This window comes from Urocitellus parryii, chromosome 4 (assembly GCF_045843805.1).
Source record: "Urocitellus parryii isolate mUroPar1 chromosome 4, mUroPar1.hap1, whole genome shotgun sequence".
In the NCBI taxonomy this organism is placed as follows: domain Eukaryota; kingdom Metazoa; phylum Chordata; class Mammalia; order Rodentia; family Sciuridae; genus Urocitellus; species Urocitellus parryii.
This window is the reverse complement of record NC_135534.1, coordinates 53,378,057-53,399,705: the sequence shown is the minus strand read 5'-3', so window position 1 is coordinate 53,399,705 and position 21,649 is coordinate 53,378,057. Positions and strand designations below refer to the sequence as shown.

At 34.6% G+C, this 21,649-nt stretch overlaps 1 protein-coding gene across 4 annotated transcripts in view; it reads right to left on the bottom strand.

Moving 5' to 3' along the window:
* Sbf2 (SET binding factor 2) overlaps positions 1–21,649 on the bottom strand; it is a 426,980-nt gene that overhangs the window by 148,502 nt on the left and 256,829 nt on the right. The window contains exon 17 of one of the 4 annotated variants that reach the window (XM_077798184.1): positions 8,514–8,570. The exons of the other annotated variants lie outside the window; for them this stretch is intronic. Within the exon in view, the coding sequence (XP_077654310.1) occupies positions 8,544–8,570 (27 nt within the window). The 3' untranslated portion in view covers positions 8,514–8,543. Of the gene's footprint in view, positions 1–8,513; positions 8,571–21,649 lie in introns of those variants that run through there. 4 annotated transcript variants of the gene reach the window in all.

Here is a 21,649-nt window from a genome sequence, read left to right as displayed (position 1 = left end):
AAAATACTGCAGCAGTCCTACTCTGTCTGTCTGGATAGAACTCCAATGGACAGTATTTCCCAGTTCATCCTACCTTATACTGGTGAGAAGGAAAGCTGAGAGCTATTTTAACCAACTTAGTTTTAGGCCATTCCAACTGCCAGCTCAGAGAGCAACACAAAAATGGAATGGGTTAAGAATCAGCCCCCAACAATCCCTCCAGAATGCAGGCCAAGAAGAAGCAGGAAAGAAGAGCAGTTGGGTATAGGCAGAGACCATCAATTCCCATTGACTGTTCTGACCACCTCAGCAGAGATGATTCCTTCATTTTCCATTAAGACCCCCCCCCCCAGTATTCTGCCATACTGATTGGCTTGTGAAATATATGTATTTCCCCCCCCATTTTAAGCAATTTTTAATGTAGCTATTTTACCTTGCCTTGTCTTTTGAGGGCTTGGGTTTTGGTTGGTTTATTTTGTTTGTTTGCTTCTCTTTCTTGCCTTTCTTTTCCAGCTAATAGCCCAAATCTCTTATTTTTTCTCTCTCTCCCTTTACATTGTTTTTCCTATTTTTCTCCTCCTCCTTTATAACCATCACTCGCTACAACTCTTCCGCATTCTCTGTCCATGTTTTGAAAATTCTAGACTCTTCTACCTGTCTGTCATATTTTCTTTTTCTCTTAATGAACTGTATTTTTATCATCTTTTAGAACTATTTGATTTATATAACTCCTGCCCTCACCATTCATGTTGTTTCAATTATTACTGCTGTGGATGATATAGTTCACACCTGTTGTTAACTTTAATGTCAGATCTAGTTCATATTATTGTTTCTGTTGTTGGCAACTGATGACCTCACCATTCCTATTTTTGTGGAAACTAGTATTGTAGATATCATAGTAAGCACAAGGTATTTATTTTAATGCTGCATATTGTTTGCATCAATTGTTGTTATTGTTTCATAATTTGCTGTGAGGTACTGGAAATTTATAGAGACACTACAAGTGCACTGGGTAGAGACTCTGTTGCTCAGTCAAAATTTTGACAATGCACCTTTTTGTACACACAAATTACTCAAACTTTAGTTATACTTTAACATAAAAACAGAGGAGACAAAAACCCAAACCAATGACTAGGCCCCAACTAGTTAACAGATGGGGATAGGTCCCAAGTCTCACTCACAGAATCCACTCCGATGTCAAAAGAGAGAATTAACACAAAGGCTATAAATACCACACCTATGAGGGGAATCTCAATTTAGATGACTCTAGGAAACCTTGGCAAGAGAAGGCAGTGTTATAAAAAGGTCCACCTCAACAAGATGCATAAAACCCAACATAGGAATACAAGCAAAATGAACAAACAGTGTAACACAATGGCTCTTAAAGATCATGATTCACCAGCAACAGATTCCAAAGGTAATGAAATGGATGAAATATTAGACAATTCAATAGAATGATTCTAAAATGATTGATGAATTCCATGAGAATACAGAAAAACAACTGAATGAATTAAAAAAATCAATATAGAATATAAATGAGAAATTCAAAAAGGAGATAGAAGTACTGAAAAAGAATAAAATAGAAATCTTGAAAATGAAAGACACAAGTGATCAAGGAGAATGTTCAGTTGAAAGTCTAACAGACCATACTAAATACAAAATCTCAGAGCTGGAAAACAAAAGTGTCTAGCCTTGAGGGCTGGGGTTGTGGCTCAGTGGTAGAACACTTGCCTAGTATCTGTGAGGCACTGAGTTGGATCCTCAGCAACACATAAAAATAAATAAGTAAAATAAAGATATTGTGCCCATCTACAACTAAACATCTATTTTAAAAAGTGTCTAACCTTGAACATTCAGACAGTACTAAATAAAAGAAAATAAGTAACCATGATCAAAATATACAAGAACTCTGGGATAAAATTAAGAGAGCAGATTAAAGTGTCACTGAAATTGAAGGGGGTTGTGAGTTGCAGGCTAATGAAATGGATAATCTCTTCCAAGACATAATAACAGAAAAAATTCTAAACCTTGAGAATGAGGTGGATATTCAGATACAGGCCCCACCTAGACAAGATCAAAAAAGAACATCTCTATGACTCATTATAGTTAAAATGTGTAACATACACAGCAAAGACAGAATTTGAAAACATCAAGAGAAAAATACAGATCATATTTAAAGTCAAACCAATCAGAATTATTTCTGATTTCTCAGCACAAACTCTACTTGAAATGTGTCCCAAGTACTGAAAGAAAATAACTGCCAACCAAGATTGTTGTACCCAGCAAAGCTATCCTACAAAATCAAAGGATAGAAATAAAAGACCTTCCAAGAGGAGAAAATAAAAAGAATTCCACTAACAAGCCAGCAATACATAACTTACTTTAAAAAATACTCAACACAAGGGCTGGGGTTGTGGGTTAGTGGTAGAGTGCTTACCTAGCACGGGGTTTGATCTTCAGCATCACATAAAAATAAATAAATAAAATAAAGGTCTGTTGACAATAAATAAATACTTGGGGGCTGAGGTTGTGGCTCAGTGGTAAAGTGCCTGCATAGCACATGTGAGGCGCTGGGTTCGATCCTCAGCACCACATAAAAATAAAAACAAATAAAGTAAAGGTATTGTGTCCAACTACAACTTAAAAAATTAAAAAAAAATACTCCACACAAAAGAAATAAAAAACAAACCCTGGAACTCACAAATGAACAAATCTCATTTGAAAAGTAACTAGGTAAATTAGAAAAAGGACCAAAATAAACATTTAGAAATAAATCAAAATGGCAGGAATTAATAAAAATCTCTCTATTATAACATTAAATATAAACAAGTGGTCTCAATTCTCCAATTAAAAGACATAAACTGGCAGATGGATTAAAAAATAAGACCCAACTATATGTTGTTTGCAAGAGACTCTCCTTTCAGCAAAGGTTGAAAGTTAACAAGTTGAAAGTTAACAGATGGAAATTAATATATGGTGTAAATGGAACCTGAAAACAAGCTGGAGTAGCTACTCACATATCCAACAAATCAGAATTCAAGTCAAAATTAATCATGAGAAACAAAGAAGGTCACTCCATGCTGGTAAAGGGAAAAATCCAAAAAGAAGATAGTAAATATTTATGGTCCAAAGGATGGTACGGCTAATTACATAGAAGAGACACTGCTTTATTCAGAGGTTGGGGATATAGCTTGGTTGGTAGAGTGCTTGCCTCACATGCACAAGGCCCTGGGTTCAATCCCCAACACCACAAAAAAAGAAAAAAAAAGTTTATCTTTATTAATGTGAATTAAACTTTGTTGGTTTTAAATAATCTCAAAAAATTCTATTATTCTATAGATCATATACTATTATGTTTAAAGACCTTCTGTAGTAGACTGGAAAAATGCAGAATTGAATATAAGATCTATATTCTTAACCCTAGCATGAAACTATTTGATGCTCTGACCTTGAACAAATCACTGAGTCTCAGTGGACCTTACTTTCTATATCTAGAAAAGAGTATAGACTCAATTATCTGTAATGACCTTTATGGTATTTCAGTTTTTATTTTTAATTAAATTTTTTTAAATGCTAGTGATCAAACCCAGGATCTCATGCATGCCAGACAAGTGGTCTACCACTGAGACTCCTGACCTTTAGTTTTATTTCTCAATTGTCTAAACCCTTTGAAATTCTATTTTTTTATTTCAACTCACACAATTAAAATATCAAGAAAGGGAATGCCTCTTTTTTTTTTTTGTGGTTATCTAGGCAGATATTCTTTGCAAATATTCTGGATAAAAGGGTGAATTCCAGAAGCTAGTTGCATTCAGTTTACAGAACACTGTGTTAGGCTCAATATGTGCTCATGACAGACATTAGGAAAGAGTGTCCTTAAAATTATATTACTTCATCTCTAAAGAAATGTGTCCCAAGAGAACATGGCAGTGGCCAAAACCTTGGCTGAACAACTTTCTGATGTATTATTGATAGAAAAGGCATTCCTTAAATTGCAAAACCTGCTTTGAAACATACCCTAATTACCACCACCGCCATGAGATTAAGGCCAGAACTGAGGTCCACAATGGACAGTATAAGCAATTTAAATCCAGTAGACACTATTTTGGCTACAGTGAAACAGACTTTAGTGGGAGATGAGACTCTTTAAAAACATGGCTAGAATATTTTAGTCCAAATGCAATTCTTAGTACACAGGAACACAATGGTCACTATTTACTATAGTTGTGTAATTCTGAGCCTGTCAAAAGTTGTTTGAGTAAGTGACCTTAAAAAAATGAAAAGATATGTTTTCTTGACTCTAAAACAGGTTGCAGATCTTCACTATTTTCTAATCAGTTTCTTTCTGGCAAATGGAAATTATATTGTAAACTGCAAGAGGAGGGACGTAGGAAGAATAAGGAGAAATGAACTACCTTACTGGCTTATTTGTACTTAATTGCTTTTCTTCACCCTTTTAAAAGCACATTTTTAATTCCTGGTCCCTGACAATGCCAGCCAAATAATGTAATGAGATCCAAGCTAAGTGGACTTCATTAAAATATGAGGAAGACGTAGAATCAAAAGACTAGAAGGTTTTATGCTAGCTCCATTAATTAAAAAGTAAATTTTCCTAAATCTGTGTAAGGGATTTGCTATTGTTTTCAATTATTCTATATGTCACCGCACCAACCACCCAGAATTTTCTATCAGGTCAAATAAAACTGAATGTAGGTAAAATTAAGCAAGACCAGTGTCTTGGGTTGAGTTTTGAGCATGGGATTCTAGAACAATGCCTGATTGAAACATAATGTGAGCTTTATAAAGTGTGAATTCAATTTTTTTTTTCTCGTAGATCCTGTTTTAAAAAAAAAAGTAAAAGAAAAACAGGTAAAACTAATTCTAATAATATATTTTATCTAACCCAATACAGCTGAAATATGATCATTCCACCTTCAAATCAATATAACCATCATCAATGAGATATTTTACACTTTTTTTTCACACAAAGTTGTAGTCTGAAAAAGTTCACTGTGTATTTCACAATACAAGCACATCTCAGTTTAGACTGGTCACATTTCAAACACGTATCTACTTCCTCATGTCATGGAAGTAATGCTGTATTAGAGTATAATACCCTTACTCTCTGGGTCTTGGAGTCCCAAAGTAACAGAAACTGTTCAGTTCTCTCTATTTTCTTCTCACAACTGCCCTTTCCCTGGACTTCTGGTTGCTATTATGTAATAATGTTTAAGAAAATTTATGGTAGGGTACATCAAGTTAGGGCACTAAACTTCTCCCAGAACAACTAAAAAATGTCAGCCTTTCCAGGCTAAAAAACAAGGAGGTAGGTCAGAACCATGTTAATAAAGTGTTTTTTATAAAATCATTCATAGATAAAAGAAGATATCAGCCTGAGCTTCAAAAGGTATGAAAACCTAGCAGATTCAAAGACCGAAATGTGATATTTTTTGTTTTTAAATATTTTTTCTTCTAATATTTTTTTAGTTGTCAATAGACCTTTATTTTATTTATTTATATGCAGTGCTGAGAATCAAACCCAGGGCCTCACACGTGCTAGGCAAATGCTCTACCACTGAGCCACAACCCCAGCCTGAGATGAGATCTTTTCATTTTGTCCTTGTTGTCTCTGCTACAGACTATCTCTTATTTGGCTTACATTGTTTTTATAAAAAATAATGTTTCATCTTCCTAGATTACCCTCTCCTTTTCACATTGAAGCTTGAACATTTCCATGTTGCATAAGTATGAAAATATTTGGGGCAAAATGTATTTGATTTTCTCCTCTTGTAGACTTTTTTTTTTTTTTGCCATTGGAGATCATTCAAAATTGAAGTGTAGATTTAAGAAACAAAAATTTTACTTTACTTTTTTTTTTAAACATTTACCACTGGGAAGATTAAAGAAAAGGAAAAAAAATAATGAACCTAATAAATTTTCATAGTGCTATACCCACTAAGTTCTCATATTAGAATATACGTTTTTGTCAAATGCACAATACATATTTACCATTACAGACTATATACTAACTCATAAATATGTTTCATTAAATTTTAGAAGTCATAGAAAGCACATTCTCTGATCACAAAAAGTATTTTAACAGAAAATTTTCTGGAAAATCCACAAAGATGTACAAACTACCTAATATAATATAATTCTAAATAACTCAAGGATTCAAAGAAGAAAGCAAAAGGGAAAAGAGAAAGTACTTAAAAAATAAATGAAAATGAAAACATATCACATCACATTATGTTGACTAATGCTAAGGCAGTACTTAGAAATACTAAATGCCTGTTAGAAAAGAAGAAAGGTCTCAAATCAATCACCTCAGTTTCTACCTAAGGAAACAAGGAGACAATTAAACATGAAATAAGTAGAAGAAAGAAAAATATAAAATTCAGAGTATAAATCAATGAAAGAAAACAATAAATAGAGAAAAATCAATGAAATGAAAATCTGGTTCTTTGAATGGTTCAGTAAAAAAGATCTCTAGACTGAACAGGGAAAAGGGAAGACAATAAACTATTGCCATAAGAAATGAGAGCTATTACTCTAGAGTTTATGGATACTAAAAAAATAATAAGGGAATATGATTAACAGATCCATGCCTAGACAGTGGACACCTTAGATGAAATGGAGAAACTCCTTATTAAACATACTGCCAGAGATCTCCTAAAAAAACTAACAACAAAACAAAACAAAAAACAACCCAAAAACCCACAGATCAAAATCATTGATGAACAGAGTTGCAAAATTCTCAACAAATACCAGCATATCATATTTAATGGCAAAAAGATTATTTACCATGAGCAAATGGGATTTATCCCAGGATGTAAGGATGGTTCAATATATGCAAATTAATAAACATAATACCTCATATCAACAGAATGAAGAAAATCATATAACCATCTCAACAAATGCATAAAAAACATTCAACAGAATTCAACATACCTTCAAGACCAAAAAAAAAAAAAAGTCCTCAAAAATTAGGTATAGAAGAAACATATGTTAACACAATAAAGAGTATATATGTACATTTTACAATGTCATTTTTGGCCATCTAGCAAATAACACAAACATGTTTAGTATGTACAGGGCTCTGAGTTCAATTCTAGAACCCTCTGCTCCAAATACAGGAATGTCTTAGAGCTCAGTTCCTTACTGTGGAATGAGTCATTCTGAAGTGCTACATGGAAATCATAAAAGTAGCAAGGTATATTTTTAATTTTCAGGGGAAATTTAAATAATTAATGTTTCATTATTTATTTCTTCACTTTGTATTTTATCTTCATTTTTCAGTACATCTTGACATTACATATCTTGATGTTAAATGCTTGAAGTAATTCAACAGTTTCAACATTATATCATGCTTCACTAGTATTAATAAGATCATACATTTGTATTGCTGGGTATTCAGTGGTTGCTGTGATCAAAAAGCAAATATGGGGCTGGGGTTGTGGCTCAGTGGTAGAGCGCTTGCCTAGCAAGTGTGAGGCACTGGGTTTGATCCTCAGCACCATAAATAAATAAATAAATAAATAAATAAATGGTTTTTTAAAAAAGCAAATACTATGTTAAAAGCAAGATGGAAATATAGGTGATACAGATAATCTGATATCAAAGTTTGAGCAGTTGTGCAGTCCCCAACAGGGACACACATTCCATTATAAGCAATTATGGTTTTCTTGAAATGAAGGAAAAATATTACTCTTTTTCTAATTTTATGTAATTTTTTCAAATGGCCATTCTGTTGAAAGAACTTATACACACATTAAGCTGGCCTGATACTTAATAAATGAAGCTATCATTGTTTTTAAATATTTTAAAAATATCATTTTTAAATATTTGCCTGTGTGGGCAAGGGAAAGTGTTCCCACTGGAGGGATTGTCTGGCTATGAAGTAAAATCTATGAAAACAGTACCATGAAGTAAACATGAGAGACCAGAAATAAGTTTTTAGAGCAGGGACAATGATGGGCTAAGCTGACCAGAAGGGTATACCTTCTAACAAAGGAAGGAATCTGTACTTGCTTTATTTGTAGTGGTACAGATCAAATGGGATCAACAGGAGCTTCTTCTGAAAAACAGGATAGGGTTAGGGGTAAGCAGGGTGTTCAGTTCTTAATGAGTCACGCTCATCTCTGGTGTTGTGCTGAACTTAAGATGGAACTAGGTAGGATGCCACATGAACCAGGCATTCTCAAACAGTGGGGTTGCTGCTGGAAGTTCCCGATACGAGGCTTTCCAACCCAATGGCTTCAACATCATTTTAGTTCACACACAGTTTACAGCTGTGCATAAACTATCAGGTATTTCTTTGACCAGGGTGACATCAAGAAAAAATTGCTGAAACATATAATTCACCATAGCCAAACTAGAGAACCAGTGTAGGTGTCCATCAATGGATGAATAGATAAAGAAAATGTGACACACACACACACACACACACACACACACACACACACACAGACACACACGAAGTTTTATTCAGCCATAAAGAAAAATGAAATTTGCATTTGCAGGAACCCCATCATGTTAAGCGAAATAAGTCAGAAGGTCAAGGGTTATGTGTTTTCTCTCATATGTGGAAGCTAGAGAGGAAAAAGAGAAAGAAAGGTCAAGGTGTGGGGTGGGGGGAGGTGCAAATTTTATGAAAATTGAAATGGAGAACAACATAATAGAGGAAAAGGACCAAGAGGTTGGAGGTAGGGAGGGAAGGGGAAAGTGATACTGTGATCAGTGCTGGGGAGATATTGGCCAAATTGTTATATTGTGGGCATGTAGGAAAATAAAACAAGTCCCATCATTATGTACAAGTATAATATACCTATAAAAAATGTGGAATGAAAAAAAATGATTCTATGTAGAAATTTTGAACAAACGAATGATAATGGATTTTTTCCTAATACTCTTTACATTTTCTAAATTTGCTGTAAAGATAATATATTACTTTTAATCATAAAAACTCATGGCTTAAAAATAAGAGAGACTAATGAAGTAAAATTTTGTATGAAAAGAAACTGCTACGACATTAATAATTCTCTGACTTAGGAAGTTTGGAACCTCTTGAACCTGTAACTTAAGAAGTTAAAAGTAAAAGAACAAAATGAAAAATAGATGAAGGAAAACAAAGAGCAGAAATTAAACACAACAAAGAAACAAAGGTACAAGGTTTGTAGAATAGAAAAATGAACAAAACTAATTTTAAAAAAGAAAAAATCAACAATAGATAAATTTCTAGGGAACAAATTACCAAACTGAACTCTAGAAAGAATTAAAATCTGAATAGTATATAATTAGAAATTAAAAATATTCTCACAAAGAAAACAGTAGATTCAAATGGTTGTACTATTGAGATCTAACAAACTTTCAGAGAACACAATTTCAGTCTAGCACTAGATCTTTTACAGAAGAGATAGAAAGGAATACTCTGTATTTCATTTTTTGACACTTGTTTAACTTTGTTCAAATTTCAGTCAAGAATAGTTAAGACAATACAGACTGATCCTAGCCTGTCAAGCCCACCAATCCTTGAAAACAAGTGTACCTCAAAATAGAAAGCTGCAAAAAAAAGAATTTGATAAAATTGAATACCCAGAGTTAGCCAATTCCAAGAAACCAAATGCCGAATGTTTTCTCTGATATAAGGAGGCTGACTCATAGTGCAGTAGGGAGGGGGAGCATGGGAGGAATTAGATGAATACTAGATAGGGCAGAGGGGTGGGAGGGAAAGGGAAGAGGCAGGGGATTAGCAAGGATGGTGGAATGTGATAAACATCATTATCCAAAGTACATGTATGAAGACAAGAATTGGTGTCAACATACTTTCTGTACAACCAGAGATATAAAAAACTGTGCTCTATATGTGTAATAAGAATTGTAATGCATTCTGCTGTCATTTATTTTTAAAAAATCAATAAAAAATTTAATACCTAGTATGACAAAAACTGTTAAACTAGGATAAAAGAGAGATTTCTAACCTGAAATTGGATCTCTACCAAAAAAAATTTAAAACAAAGATAAAGTTCAATGATTAAACTTCAAAAGAAAGGTACTATCACTTCTGTTTGATATTATACTACAGATCCTTGCCAAGCAATAAGAAAAAAGAAAACATATAAAGTTTAGAAAATGAAAGTATTACTAATACTGAATAATATGATTGCTAACATTAAGAAATTAAAAAAATATTGGGGCAAATTATTAGAATTAAGGAAGTTTATAATTTTAATACATAAGTTTATTATATTTCTATAAATCTAAAACAGCAATTTTTTGCTTTTAATTAATTAATTTATTGGTTCTGGGGACTGAACCCAGGGCATGTGTTCTATTACTGAGTTATATCCCAGTATTCAAATATGTAATTTTGAAGGACAACACTTATAATAGCATCAACAAAAAATAGGGTAACTTGAAATAAATTAAAAAATGTCATGAAAATCATAAAATGTTATTAGAGATATTAAAGGCCTATAAACACTAAGAAAAAATGTATCATTTATGGATAGGAAGTCCTACAAAAATGTCAATTCTTCCTACATTAATCTATGGATTCAACATGTACAATTATCAAAAGATTGGCATTCAGAACACAGTAAAAACTCATAAATTAATGGAAAAAGAGACATGCAAAAGACAAAGGGCAAAAGAAGCAAACATGCCTTTCCTTCTGTAGAAAATATGCAAAACCATAAATAGGAAATACTATTCTAACTCAGTAGTCATGAGGGAAATGCAAATTAACAGTAATGATACACCTTTTCATAATCACAAGACTGGCAGTTTGAAAATTCAGAATTTTAAAACCAAAAGTTGGCAGGGATATAAAGTAATAGAAGCTCTTATACACTCTGTAAAAATATGAATTTATAAAATCATTCAGGAAAACAATTTGCTGTAACCTAGTACAATTGAAGTTCTACATATTTTTGACTCAGAGATTTCATTCTCATGTATTTATCCAAGAGAAACTCTTGCATAAGTGCATGAGAAGACATGTATTAGGAATGGTCATTATAATACTGTTTAGTAATACCACTGCTTTCATTGCTCAGGCAATGATATATTCTTTAATAGCAGAATGGACTTATCCATTAGGGAAAATAAAAAAATAAAATATGACTGGGTGTGGTAGTGTACACCTGTAATCCTAGTGATTCAGGAAGCTGAGGCAGGAGGATAGCAAGTTCAAGATCAGCTTAAGCAATACTAAGGCCCTATGCAATTAAGCAAGACGCTGTCTCAAAATAAAAAAATAAAATAAAATAAAAAAGGGTGGGTATATGGCTCAGGATTTAAGCACCCCTGGGTTCAATTCCTGGAATAAAAAATAAATAAATAATAATAAAAAGCAATGACCACATACATTGACATGGTGTTATGAGCAGTGTTCAATCTACACTTATTGTATCAATATATAAACAGGATGATTCCAGTTATAGGAAGGTCAAAATGAGGCAAATAAACCAAACTAGGGAGAGAACCCATGGAACTTTACCACAGAGCTATATCCCCAGCCTTTTTTATTTTTTTATTTTGAGAGAGCATCTGCACTAAGATGCTGAGGTTGGCCTCAAACTTGCAATCCTTCTTCCTCAGTCTCCTAAGTTGCTGGGATCACAGACATGGACCAATGGATCACTATGCCTGGCTTACTTTTTTTTTTTGTGGTGGTAGGGGGATTGAATCTGGGAATGCTCTACCACTGAACTTTATCTCTAGCTCTTTTAATTTTGAGATAGGTTCTTACTAAGTTTCTGAGGCTGGTCTTGAATTTGTGATCTTCTTGCTTCACCCTCCTGATTTGCTGGAATTACAGGCATGCACCACTGTAACCAGCCCTGAATTCTACTTTTCAGAGTACATTTTTATGGTATAAAACCATGGGAAAAAGTGATAGAATGATTAAAACTAAATTCAGGAGATTAGTGCTAAAGGAGAGGAAGAGTGGAAGCAGTTGAGGTCAAGCTCCCAAGAACTTCAATGTTTTAATTTTCTATTTCTTAAATTTGGTATTGGGTATAGAGAGTCTATTTCATTATTCTTCTTTAAAAAATACATATGTCACAAATATATATATATTTTAAAAATAGAACTTCATGAGTCACAATGACTACTAGAAAACAATGTCAAATTGAGATGTGGGATGAATATTGATTAGCAAAATTTATACACTATGTAAGTGTTTTACTAGCATTATATGTACAACTCAAATTTTTGCTTCAACAAAAATGAAAACTACTATATACCATGGATTGTTCTGAAATAGTCAACAGAGAGAATGTCAAATATGCAATTGCTAATAGTCTGTTAACTTTCCTTTAAATGTCCCTCATAAAAATATAATAAAGACTCAATGAAATTTGACATACTAGGTTAAAATACTATTATGGTTTGGATGTGAGGTGTCCCCCAAAAGCTCGTGTGTGAGACAATGCAAGAAGGTTCAGAGGAGAAATGATTGGGTTGTGAGAGTCTTAACCCAATCAGTGACTTAATCCCATGACAGGGACTGAGTGGTAACTAAAGTGGTAGGGTGAGGCTGGAGGAGGTGGGAACTGGGGGTGTGGCTTTGGGGTATATATTTTGTACCTGTATAGTGGAGTCTCACTCTGTTTCTTTCTTTCTTTCTTTCTGTCTTTTTTTTTGAATTTTTAATATTTATTTTTTAGTTCTCGGTGGACACAACATCTTTGTAGGTATGTGGTGCTGAGGATCGAACCCGGGCCGCACGCATGCCAGGCGAGCGCGCTACCGCTTGAGCCACATCCCCAGCCCCTCTTTCTTTCTTTCTTTCTTTCTTTTTTTAAAATATCTTTGTTTTTTTTTTTTTGTATGTGGTGCTGAGGATTGAACCCAGTGCCTCACTCATGTGAGGTGAGTGCTCAGCCACTGAACTACAGCCCCAGCCCCTCACTTTGTTTCTTGATCAACATGTGAGCCACTTCCCTCTGCCACACTCTTCACTATTATGTTCTACCTCATCTTGAGCCACAAGGAATGGAGCCAGCCTTTTATGTACTAAGACCTCTGAAACTATAAGCCTCCAGATAAACTCTTCCTCCCCAACAATTGTGCTGGTCATTCTTTAAGTCACAGAAGCAAAAAAGGTGACTAAAACATACTACTTTAAATTTCATTTGCAAAATCAATTATTTTATTGCCCACAATGTTTAGAAACTATTGTTGGTTTTTTCTATACACTTACACATCAGTTACCAAGGTAGGTAAAATAGAATACACTTGCAGAAAGTGAAGACTATTACTTAAATATTTTCCTGACCTGTAGCAGTTGTTTTAGGGAAAAACAAATCTAAGGATGAGAATATTTAATTAGTTATTTAATTTGATTGGATTCAAAAGCATCAATAAGTCTTTTACCAGAAGTTAATGAGAAAGGGGTACTCCAGAGTATGCAAAGGCAAAATCATTACTTAAAGTATCACCTAGAGACAACTATAATCAAGTGCCTATAGATAACCAAATAGTTGTTACCATAAAATGTTAGTTCAAATAAGAAAAATGAAGCTAATCCACTGTTTTGTAGTGTGCTAGAGAATATGAAGAAAGATCAAGCAAATCTAGGACTTCAAATTTCTTCCTCAAAGTTCAGGAAAGGAACCAGAACACTTCTGTGAGTGCTCTAAAGACAAATCAGGAAAGATCCAGTAGCTATAGGGTTGAGATGTCTACTACACACAAAGTCTAACTTCCTAATTAGTATCCTATTTTAACATAAGAGGTTGTGAACTCAGTTTATTTTGAAACTGAGTTAAAATAAACTGAGTTCACAACCTCTTATGTTAAATTAGGATACTAATTAGGAAGTTAGGATGGAGGTAGAGTGACCAGTTAAGAAGTTGGTATTGGGGGAGGAGGTTTCAAGATGGCAAAATAGAGAGGTAACTTTTCTGGTTGCTCCCTGGTGTAAAACCAAGAAAGAACATAGGCAACTTCTTGGCAAAGTGGGTAAACAAAAAAAAAAAAAAAAAAAAAAAAAAAAGGGAGGGAGTTTACTGGAATTTAAAACTGAACATTCAAAACAGAACAGAAACTCAGGAGGTTGGATATAATAAAATAAGGAAGAAATTCCAAATGCCATGGCCGCCAACATGGCTGGAGGCATGAGCCAGAGCAGTCTCTCCACAAGCAAAGTGGAGGTGTTGTGGGCCCATCACTCAGAAAACACTCTCATTCCAAATTTTGTCCAAATTGGAGAATCTCTATTAGCCAACTGGCAACTGCTCCTCAGCAAGATGCTGTTCAGGGTACAGTTGCCAGCTGGCTAATAAAGACTTTCCAATTTGGACAAAATTCAGACTGAGAGTGTTTTCTGAGCTATCGGCCCACAACATTTGGAGGCCCCTGTGAGATCCATTTTTCTTGCAGCCAGGAGATTCCTCAGTGACACCCACGAGGTCTGGTGAGTAGGAGACAACCTTGGGGAAGGCCTCTGAGAGACATTCCTCAGCCCCAGGTTCTCCCTCATTGGCTCCTGCCAGCTCACAAATTGCTTTCCTGAGAGTCACCTGTTCTTCCCCAGGGGAAAGTAAGTCTGGTCTGCTTAAGGGGATATTCAGGGAAAGCTGGATTCAGCATTATTTCCTGATGCCAGGGGCTGTGGTGAGACATTGCTCAGTCCACTGGTCCAGGTCTGATCTTCTGTCAATTAAATCTTGTCTTTGGTGCCTTACTTGTGTGTCTAGGATACTGATTTGTCTTTGTCTGGTTATTATGAGTCAAAGTCAGTCCACCTCCTGTTCTTCCTGTAAACCCCTTCAATGTTTCCTGTCCCAATTTCAGGAATTCCAGAAAAAGGCCTTTGTTTGTTTGTTTTGTATATTGCCATGTCTACATATGTTTGGTACCAAAATTGGCATAATGAGCTCATAAATTAAAATTTAAAAATGGATCTGAATACCTTTGGTTCATGTGATTCAAAGAGTTCAATTTAAATTGGGTAAACAAATAAAAATAAAAATATCTTTAAAGTTACTAACTCATAAGCTTCTCTAGGTGGTCAGTTGTTAATAAAATGTTAATGTCTATAAAATATCTAATATCCTTTGTTTCTAGGATTTTTTTTTAACAGTAAAGAAATGCTGTTCAATGCATGTGTCTGATATCTTGGTTTTTAAAAATAAGTAAATTAGATTTAACATATATGGGATTAATCATAAATGTGTTTGTCAGAGACATCTGATTAATCTACAAAGTTAAAATACTGTTAAATACAAAATTCAAGTACTCTTAACAATTCCTTAAGGTAATATACTCAAATATTATTGGTGTTTTCATAAATTGGTAAATTTAAAAAAGGAGTTTAAAATTACTTTGTTTTAAAATGGAGTAATTTTTTTTAATTCAAAAATTTATAAGGGTTATTTCAGAGTATAAAAAGGCGGTTGAGAGATAAAAAGAAAATTAAAAGGTTGAGCTATAAAAATATATTTAGTAAAAAAATGTCTGTGTAAAAATAGTCTTTATGTGGCAATACATCTAAGTAAACAACAAGAGGGTCTAATTAGGTGATAAAAAGGTCTATATAAATGAAGGGTAAATTTTAAAAGGTTTGTGTGTAACTAAGTTGGTTATATATGTATTCAAGGTTTTTCCCCTAAGTTCAAATATTAATGTACTTGAGAAACCAAAGTTTAATCTGTTAAAATGACAAGGATTTCTTAAAACATTTATTTACTCCTAACATTGTGTTTGTTAAGTTTTATTTTTCTAGAGCAACTAGTCTTAAAAAAATTAAAGTTTGTACAACTCTGGTTAAACGACAACTGTTATTTTAGAGTATTATACTACATTACAGAGTCTAAATTTTCCTTAAAAGCTAAACTTGGTTAATATAAAACATCAATCTAATTGTGGTACTATTACACTTCTTTATATAATGTGTTCATATCTTCCAGGTATACAAGTCTTTAAAGTAAAAAGTTTAAGAAAACATTTCATCAAGCTGGTTGGTATTTTCTAACTAAAGTTGTTTGTAATGGTAATTTTAGACTTATAAGGATGGCAAATTTTATTGGGGATTTATTTAAAGGTATTTCTAAAAGATAATGAGAGCCTGATCTATTTAACGTTTAATATTGTAAAACATTTTGCCACTTTTCCACACAATGTGGAAAATTATCACAGAAAGAGGCAAAGACCAGCTTCAAAACTGAAACACTTTACCTAAGATTTATGAAGAGCCCTACCTTACCTGAGCTAAGGCTCTGCCTCCCACCATATTACATATTAAAATGGTTCCAAAATAGGCCAGACTTCAGCTCATTTAAAGTTGTGTACAAAAGATTGATTTTATTGTAAAGATTTCTGTGATCTCAAACAAGGGATATAAATATAACTCAGCCAAGGTTCAAGATTGTGTACAAACTAAATATGTTTTTACTCTTGTTAATTTAGTTTTGAGTTTTCCTTGTAAACTGTAACTACTGCTGTTAATTCCTTATAACAATCTAAGTTAATTCGAGATATTAGGCCATCATCTACAGAAAGATAGTAAATAAAGGAGGTAAAAATAATGAAAAGTTATAAGTATTAAAACCCAGTACTCTTACTTTAAGATTAGTAAGACTGACTTGATGGGTGTTTAAAGCCAAGGCTTAAATAATAAGATTAACCAATATTTGGCTCTTGCCCTGAGTCATCTTGAACCCAGGGAACAAGGGGAAGAACTTTGCAACTCTGGGCCTTATAAACTCCTGATCAGGGAGGCTACTGAGACCACTAGAGAATGGAAAGCCAGTCAGTGCGCATGCTACAAAAGAGGAGGGTGGTTGGAAACGGGAGACATTCCTGATGCTTTCAAGGGAAGCCACATGGTTAGTGAGACCTCGACCCATCCTAGTCACTAGTGGAACTAGTGGAACTAGTGGCATTAGTGGAACTAAAAGGCTGCTCACAAGTTCCACAAGAGTGTCCCCCAAAGGAACTCTTACCAATAGGTAAGATCCATTTGACCATTTTGATCTTAAACACCTAGCAAAAACAGTTAAAACCCAAACAATACAATTCTTGGACATTTAATGTAATTTAAGATGCACATTTGTGTTAGTTCCCCACACCCAAGCATAAGTAAGATCAAGAGAAACTGCAAGAGACAGAAATTTTTAGACAGTTTAAGTCCTACAGATCTTCCTAACCTCCTACATAGGTAGGCTTAATCAATATTTGCTAGTATGATTCTCTAGCCCTAAGTAACAAAGATAAAGGGATCTCTACTAAGTAGAAAAGCATGCCAATAAAAAGATATTTTTAAAAAATCAGATGACATTAAGTAACTTAATTGTTGTGCTTACATTCCTGATAACTCAGGCAATATTAAAGGTTTACATCCCAAATAAAGGCCTATAAAGCTTTGTTAGGCCTTGTTATAGGGATAATTTCTCAGTTCTTGCACTTGGTGGTGAGAGATTATTAATTTCTATCATCTTCATAATATTCATCGACAGGTTCCAGATGATGCAATATTTATTTTGTATTAATCTCATTTCAGTACTCATGTCTTTTTGTTTCTCTCATAGAAGCATCCACCCCCAGGTAAATTTACAACCTGTTTTTCCTGTACTAGACTTTCATCATGGACCCCTTGATTGACCCAATTTCTAAAAAGGGAATCCAAACTGCTTGCCCCACAAAAGCAGCAAGAGTGATCATGGCCCTTTTCCTTACAGCAGGAGGAGATTCCTAAAATTAGAGGGGGATATACAATCAATGTCAATAGGTAATCAGGTCAAATCACAAAATGGAGGCTAGTGTGGGTCCAAAAACTGTTGTAAGGTCTGAGCTGCTAAAACAACATATTTCGCAGTACCTGGCCCATTGGTATTAATCCTCTTGGGACTACTTATTGGACTCTTTATCCTAAATCGTGTAATTCAGTTAATTTAACAGAAAGTCCAATCTGTTAAACTAATGATCCTCCTTACTCATTATACTCCATTATGTACTGAGGACAAATTGTAAATCAAGGATTTGATTATATGTTCTTAAAACTAGTAAGGGATGCTATGACCTAGCTTATTCAGTAAGCACCCTATAGATTATAGGCTATCAATAAATAAGGTAAAATTATAGGATAATAAGCTATTCTGATCATAAGTTAAAGAACTTAGCCAAAGTAACTCCATTTTAAAAAGGAACCATCTTGGGCTGGGGATGTGGCTCAAGCGGTAACGCGCTCGCCTGGCATGTGCAGAGCGCTGGGTTCAATCCTCAGCACCACATAAAAATAAAATAAAGAAGTTGTGTCCACCAAAAACTAAAAAGTAAATATTAAAAAATTCTCTCTCTCTTAAAAAAAAAAGGAACCATCTTGGTTACAGTGGGTAGTTAACCTAATTAAGAAACTTTAATTGTTGCAACCCCTGTCCTACTGCAAATGTCAACCCTATGCCTAATATAAAGTCCTCACACTTGCTACAGACACTTGCAACACTATAGTGATTCACCTAATCACTAATATTAGCTTCTGTAACTAAGCTTGCTAATTAACTGAGCTTGCCAGCTCTGTGTAATTGCAGAACCCCTATGCAAGGGGGAAGTGGTTTTTATCTTTAAATGGCTTATATATACAAAGGTGGGCACTGTATCATGGAATATGTTTTGCTGAGGGGCAGTCATGGGCCAGCTAAAGACTCTCTGCTAAAGAGTGTTTTCTGAACGATTGGCCCACAACAGAGGAATAAGGGAATTAAAGGATCCCACATTTTTTCAGGAGGCCTGAGATGTGTCTGTCTGGGTACAGAGAGTTTAGAGATCAAAGACTGCCTGACTAAACCGAAGAGCACACTGAACAATATCCTTGTGTGGAAAAGAAGCCAAATATCTCCTACCTGTGTATGGTGGACAGAGGAGAAACTATTTTGCAGCCAAGGCACCAGAGCAGCAGTTGGGGAAGACGATTCTTGGCAAACCCCACTTGGTCCCAAAATATAGGCCTAGCAAACTCACACTGCATGACATAGAGTGCCTAAGTGATCAGTAGAAAATCAAATGTGGAGAGAGGTTTAAACGGGACTACTGGTCATAGAAACCCACCCGGCTCTCACTTTCCCCCTCCAATCTGGCTGCTTGCAGGACCAGCCGGGAGAGATGCACCTGGCTGGGAATTTGAATGGGCAGGGGCAGGAGAGATTGAGTTTGGAGACTGAACCTAAGACTAGGAAATGGGGGTTCTGCAGGTGATGTAGTGGACTAAGAAATAGCTCCATTATCACATGAGTGGAACTCAGGGGAGAACCTGGGGTGCAGTCTTCCAGCACAGACTGGCTGGTTCCTGGAGGTGTGTTGACTTAAAATCTCCAGAAAAATTAGCATTCAACAAGGATCCACCTAAGCTTACCCCTGCCTCCAGGAATTCTGCTTAGGGGATTACCTCTCTTACTCCAAAAATCCACCTGAAGGGTGGGGCATCACACTCCAGATGACCCCACCTAACACTGTGAATAAGAGAAGCTGAGAATCTTTTTAACTTCAATGAAAACAATTCTTTAACTTTTCATTGAGATTTTCTTCTTCTTTTCTCTGTTCAATTCTGACATTAATGGTCCTTGGGCATTTATACATACTCACATTTTTTTCTCATTTCTAGCATTTTTGAATCCAGTTATTTTTTTTTTAAATTTTTTTTTAATTTTAATATTTATTTTTTAGTTTTCAGCGGACACAACATCTTTGTATGTGGTGCTGAGGATCGAACCCGGGTCGCATGCATGCCAGGCTTGAGCCACATCCCCAGCCCATAATCCAGTTACTTTTCATGGATCAGTTTTTTGATGACTAGAATGTTATATGAGTATATTTCAATTTTGTTTTATATTTATTTTTACTTTTTAAAATTTTACTTCATATATTTTTCTCTCAGCTGTCTTCCTTGATTCTCTTTCTCACTTTTCTTTTGCTAACAACCAATGTCTATTGTTCTCTCTTTTACTCTTCCTTTAATTTTTTACTTACATCTCGTCTCCTCCTTCCTCATAATTATCACATCCTATATCACTTCTGTTCCCTCCCTGTTCACCATTAGAAATTGTAAACCCTTTTTCAAACTTACTGTTTTTATTGTAGGCAATAATTGACTGTATAATTTCTGTTTATTGGGACAATTAACATTGTAGACATCACAGCAGGAACTATTTGGTTTAATGCTATATATTGGTTGTTGTTATTATTTGTCTCCCATAAATGGTAAGGTATTGGAAACCTTCAAGGACACTGTAAGTCCACAGGGTAGAAACACTATTGCTTAAGATCCATACTGTTAGATGGGTATATACACAAACAACATAAAAAACCAAGGGAAGAAACTGCCCCAAATAAACCAACATATTCCAATAACAGAATCCATCGACACCACAGTGGAAGAAATGCCAGAGAAAAAGTTTACAATGTATATAGTTAAACTGATCTGCAAGGTAAGAGATGATGAAAGGAGTGAAATTAGAGACAGAAAACACAGGAAGTGAAAGATCTCTTTATTAAAGAGATACAGATTTTAAAAAATCAAGCAGAAATTCTCAAAATGAAGAATAAATAAACAACAAACAAGCAAGCAAACAAGAAAATTCAATGGAAAATATCACCAACAGATTAGATTACCTGGAAGACAGAATTTCAGGAAATGAAGACAAAATATATAATCTCGAAAACAAAGCTGACTGTGGAGAAAAGATGTCACAAGACCATGAATAGAACTTCCAAGAAATATGGGATAACATGAAAAGATATAATTTAAGATTTATCTGAATAGATGAAGGCTTAGAGATACAATCAAAGGAATGCATAATCTTTCAATGAAATAATATCAGAAAATTTCTCCAACATAAAGAATGAAATGGAAAATCAAATATGGGAGGCTTACAGGACCCTAAATATACAAAAAATACAACAGACCCACACCAAGGCACATTATCATGAAAGTACCTCAGAATAAGGATAGAATTTTAAAGGCTCCCAGAGAAAAGTGACAGGTCACTTTTCAAGGTAAATTAATCTGGATCTCAGTTGATTTCTCAACACAGACCCTCAAAGCTAGGAGGTCTTGGAATAATATATACCAAGCTCTGAAAGAAAATGGTTGACATCCATGAATACTATGCCCAGCAAAATTAAGCTTAAGAATTGACAATGAGGGGCTGGGGTTGTGGCTCAGTAGTAGAGCGCTCGCCTAGCACGTGTGAGGCCCCGGGCTTGATCCTCAGCACCACATAAAAATAAATAAAATAAAGGTATTGTGTCCAACTACAACTAAAAAAATAAAAATAAAAAAGAATTTAAAAAAAGAATTGACGGGCTGGGGATGTGGCTCAAGCGGTAGCGCGCTCGCCCGGCATTCGTGCGGCCTGGGTTCGATCCTCAGCACCACATACAAACAAAGATGTTGTGTCTGCCGAGAACTAAAAAATAAATATTAAAAATTCTCTCTTAAAAAAAAAAAAGAATTGACAATGAACTAAGAATCTTTCATGATAAACAAAAGAATCACAACTAAAGCCTGTACTACAAAACATACTCAATAAGATATATCATGAAAAATAAAAGTGAAAATCAGCAACGGGAAGAGCTACACTAGAAGAATAGTCAATCAAAGGAGAAACTAATTTTAAATTAGAAATAAATCAAAATGACAGGGAATAAAAATTATTTCTCAATA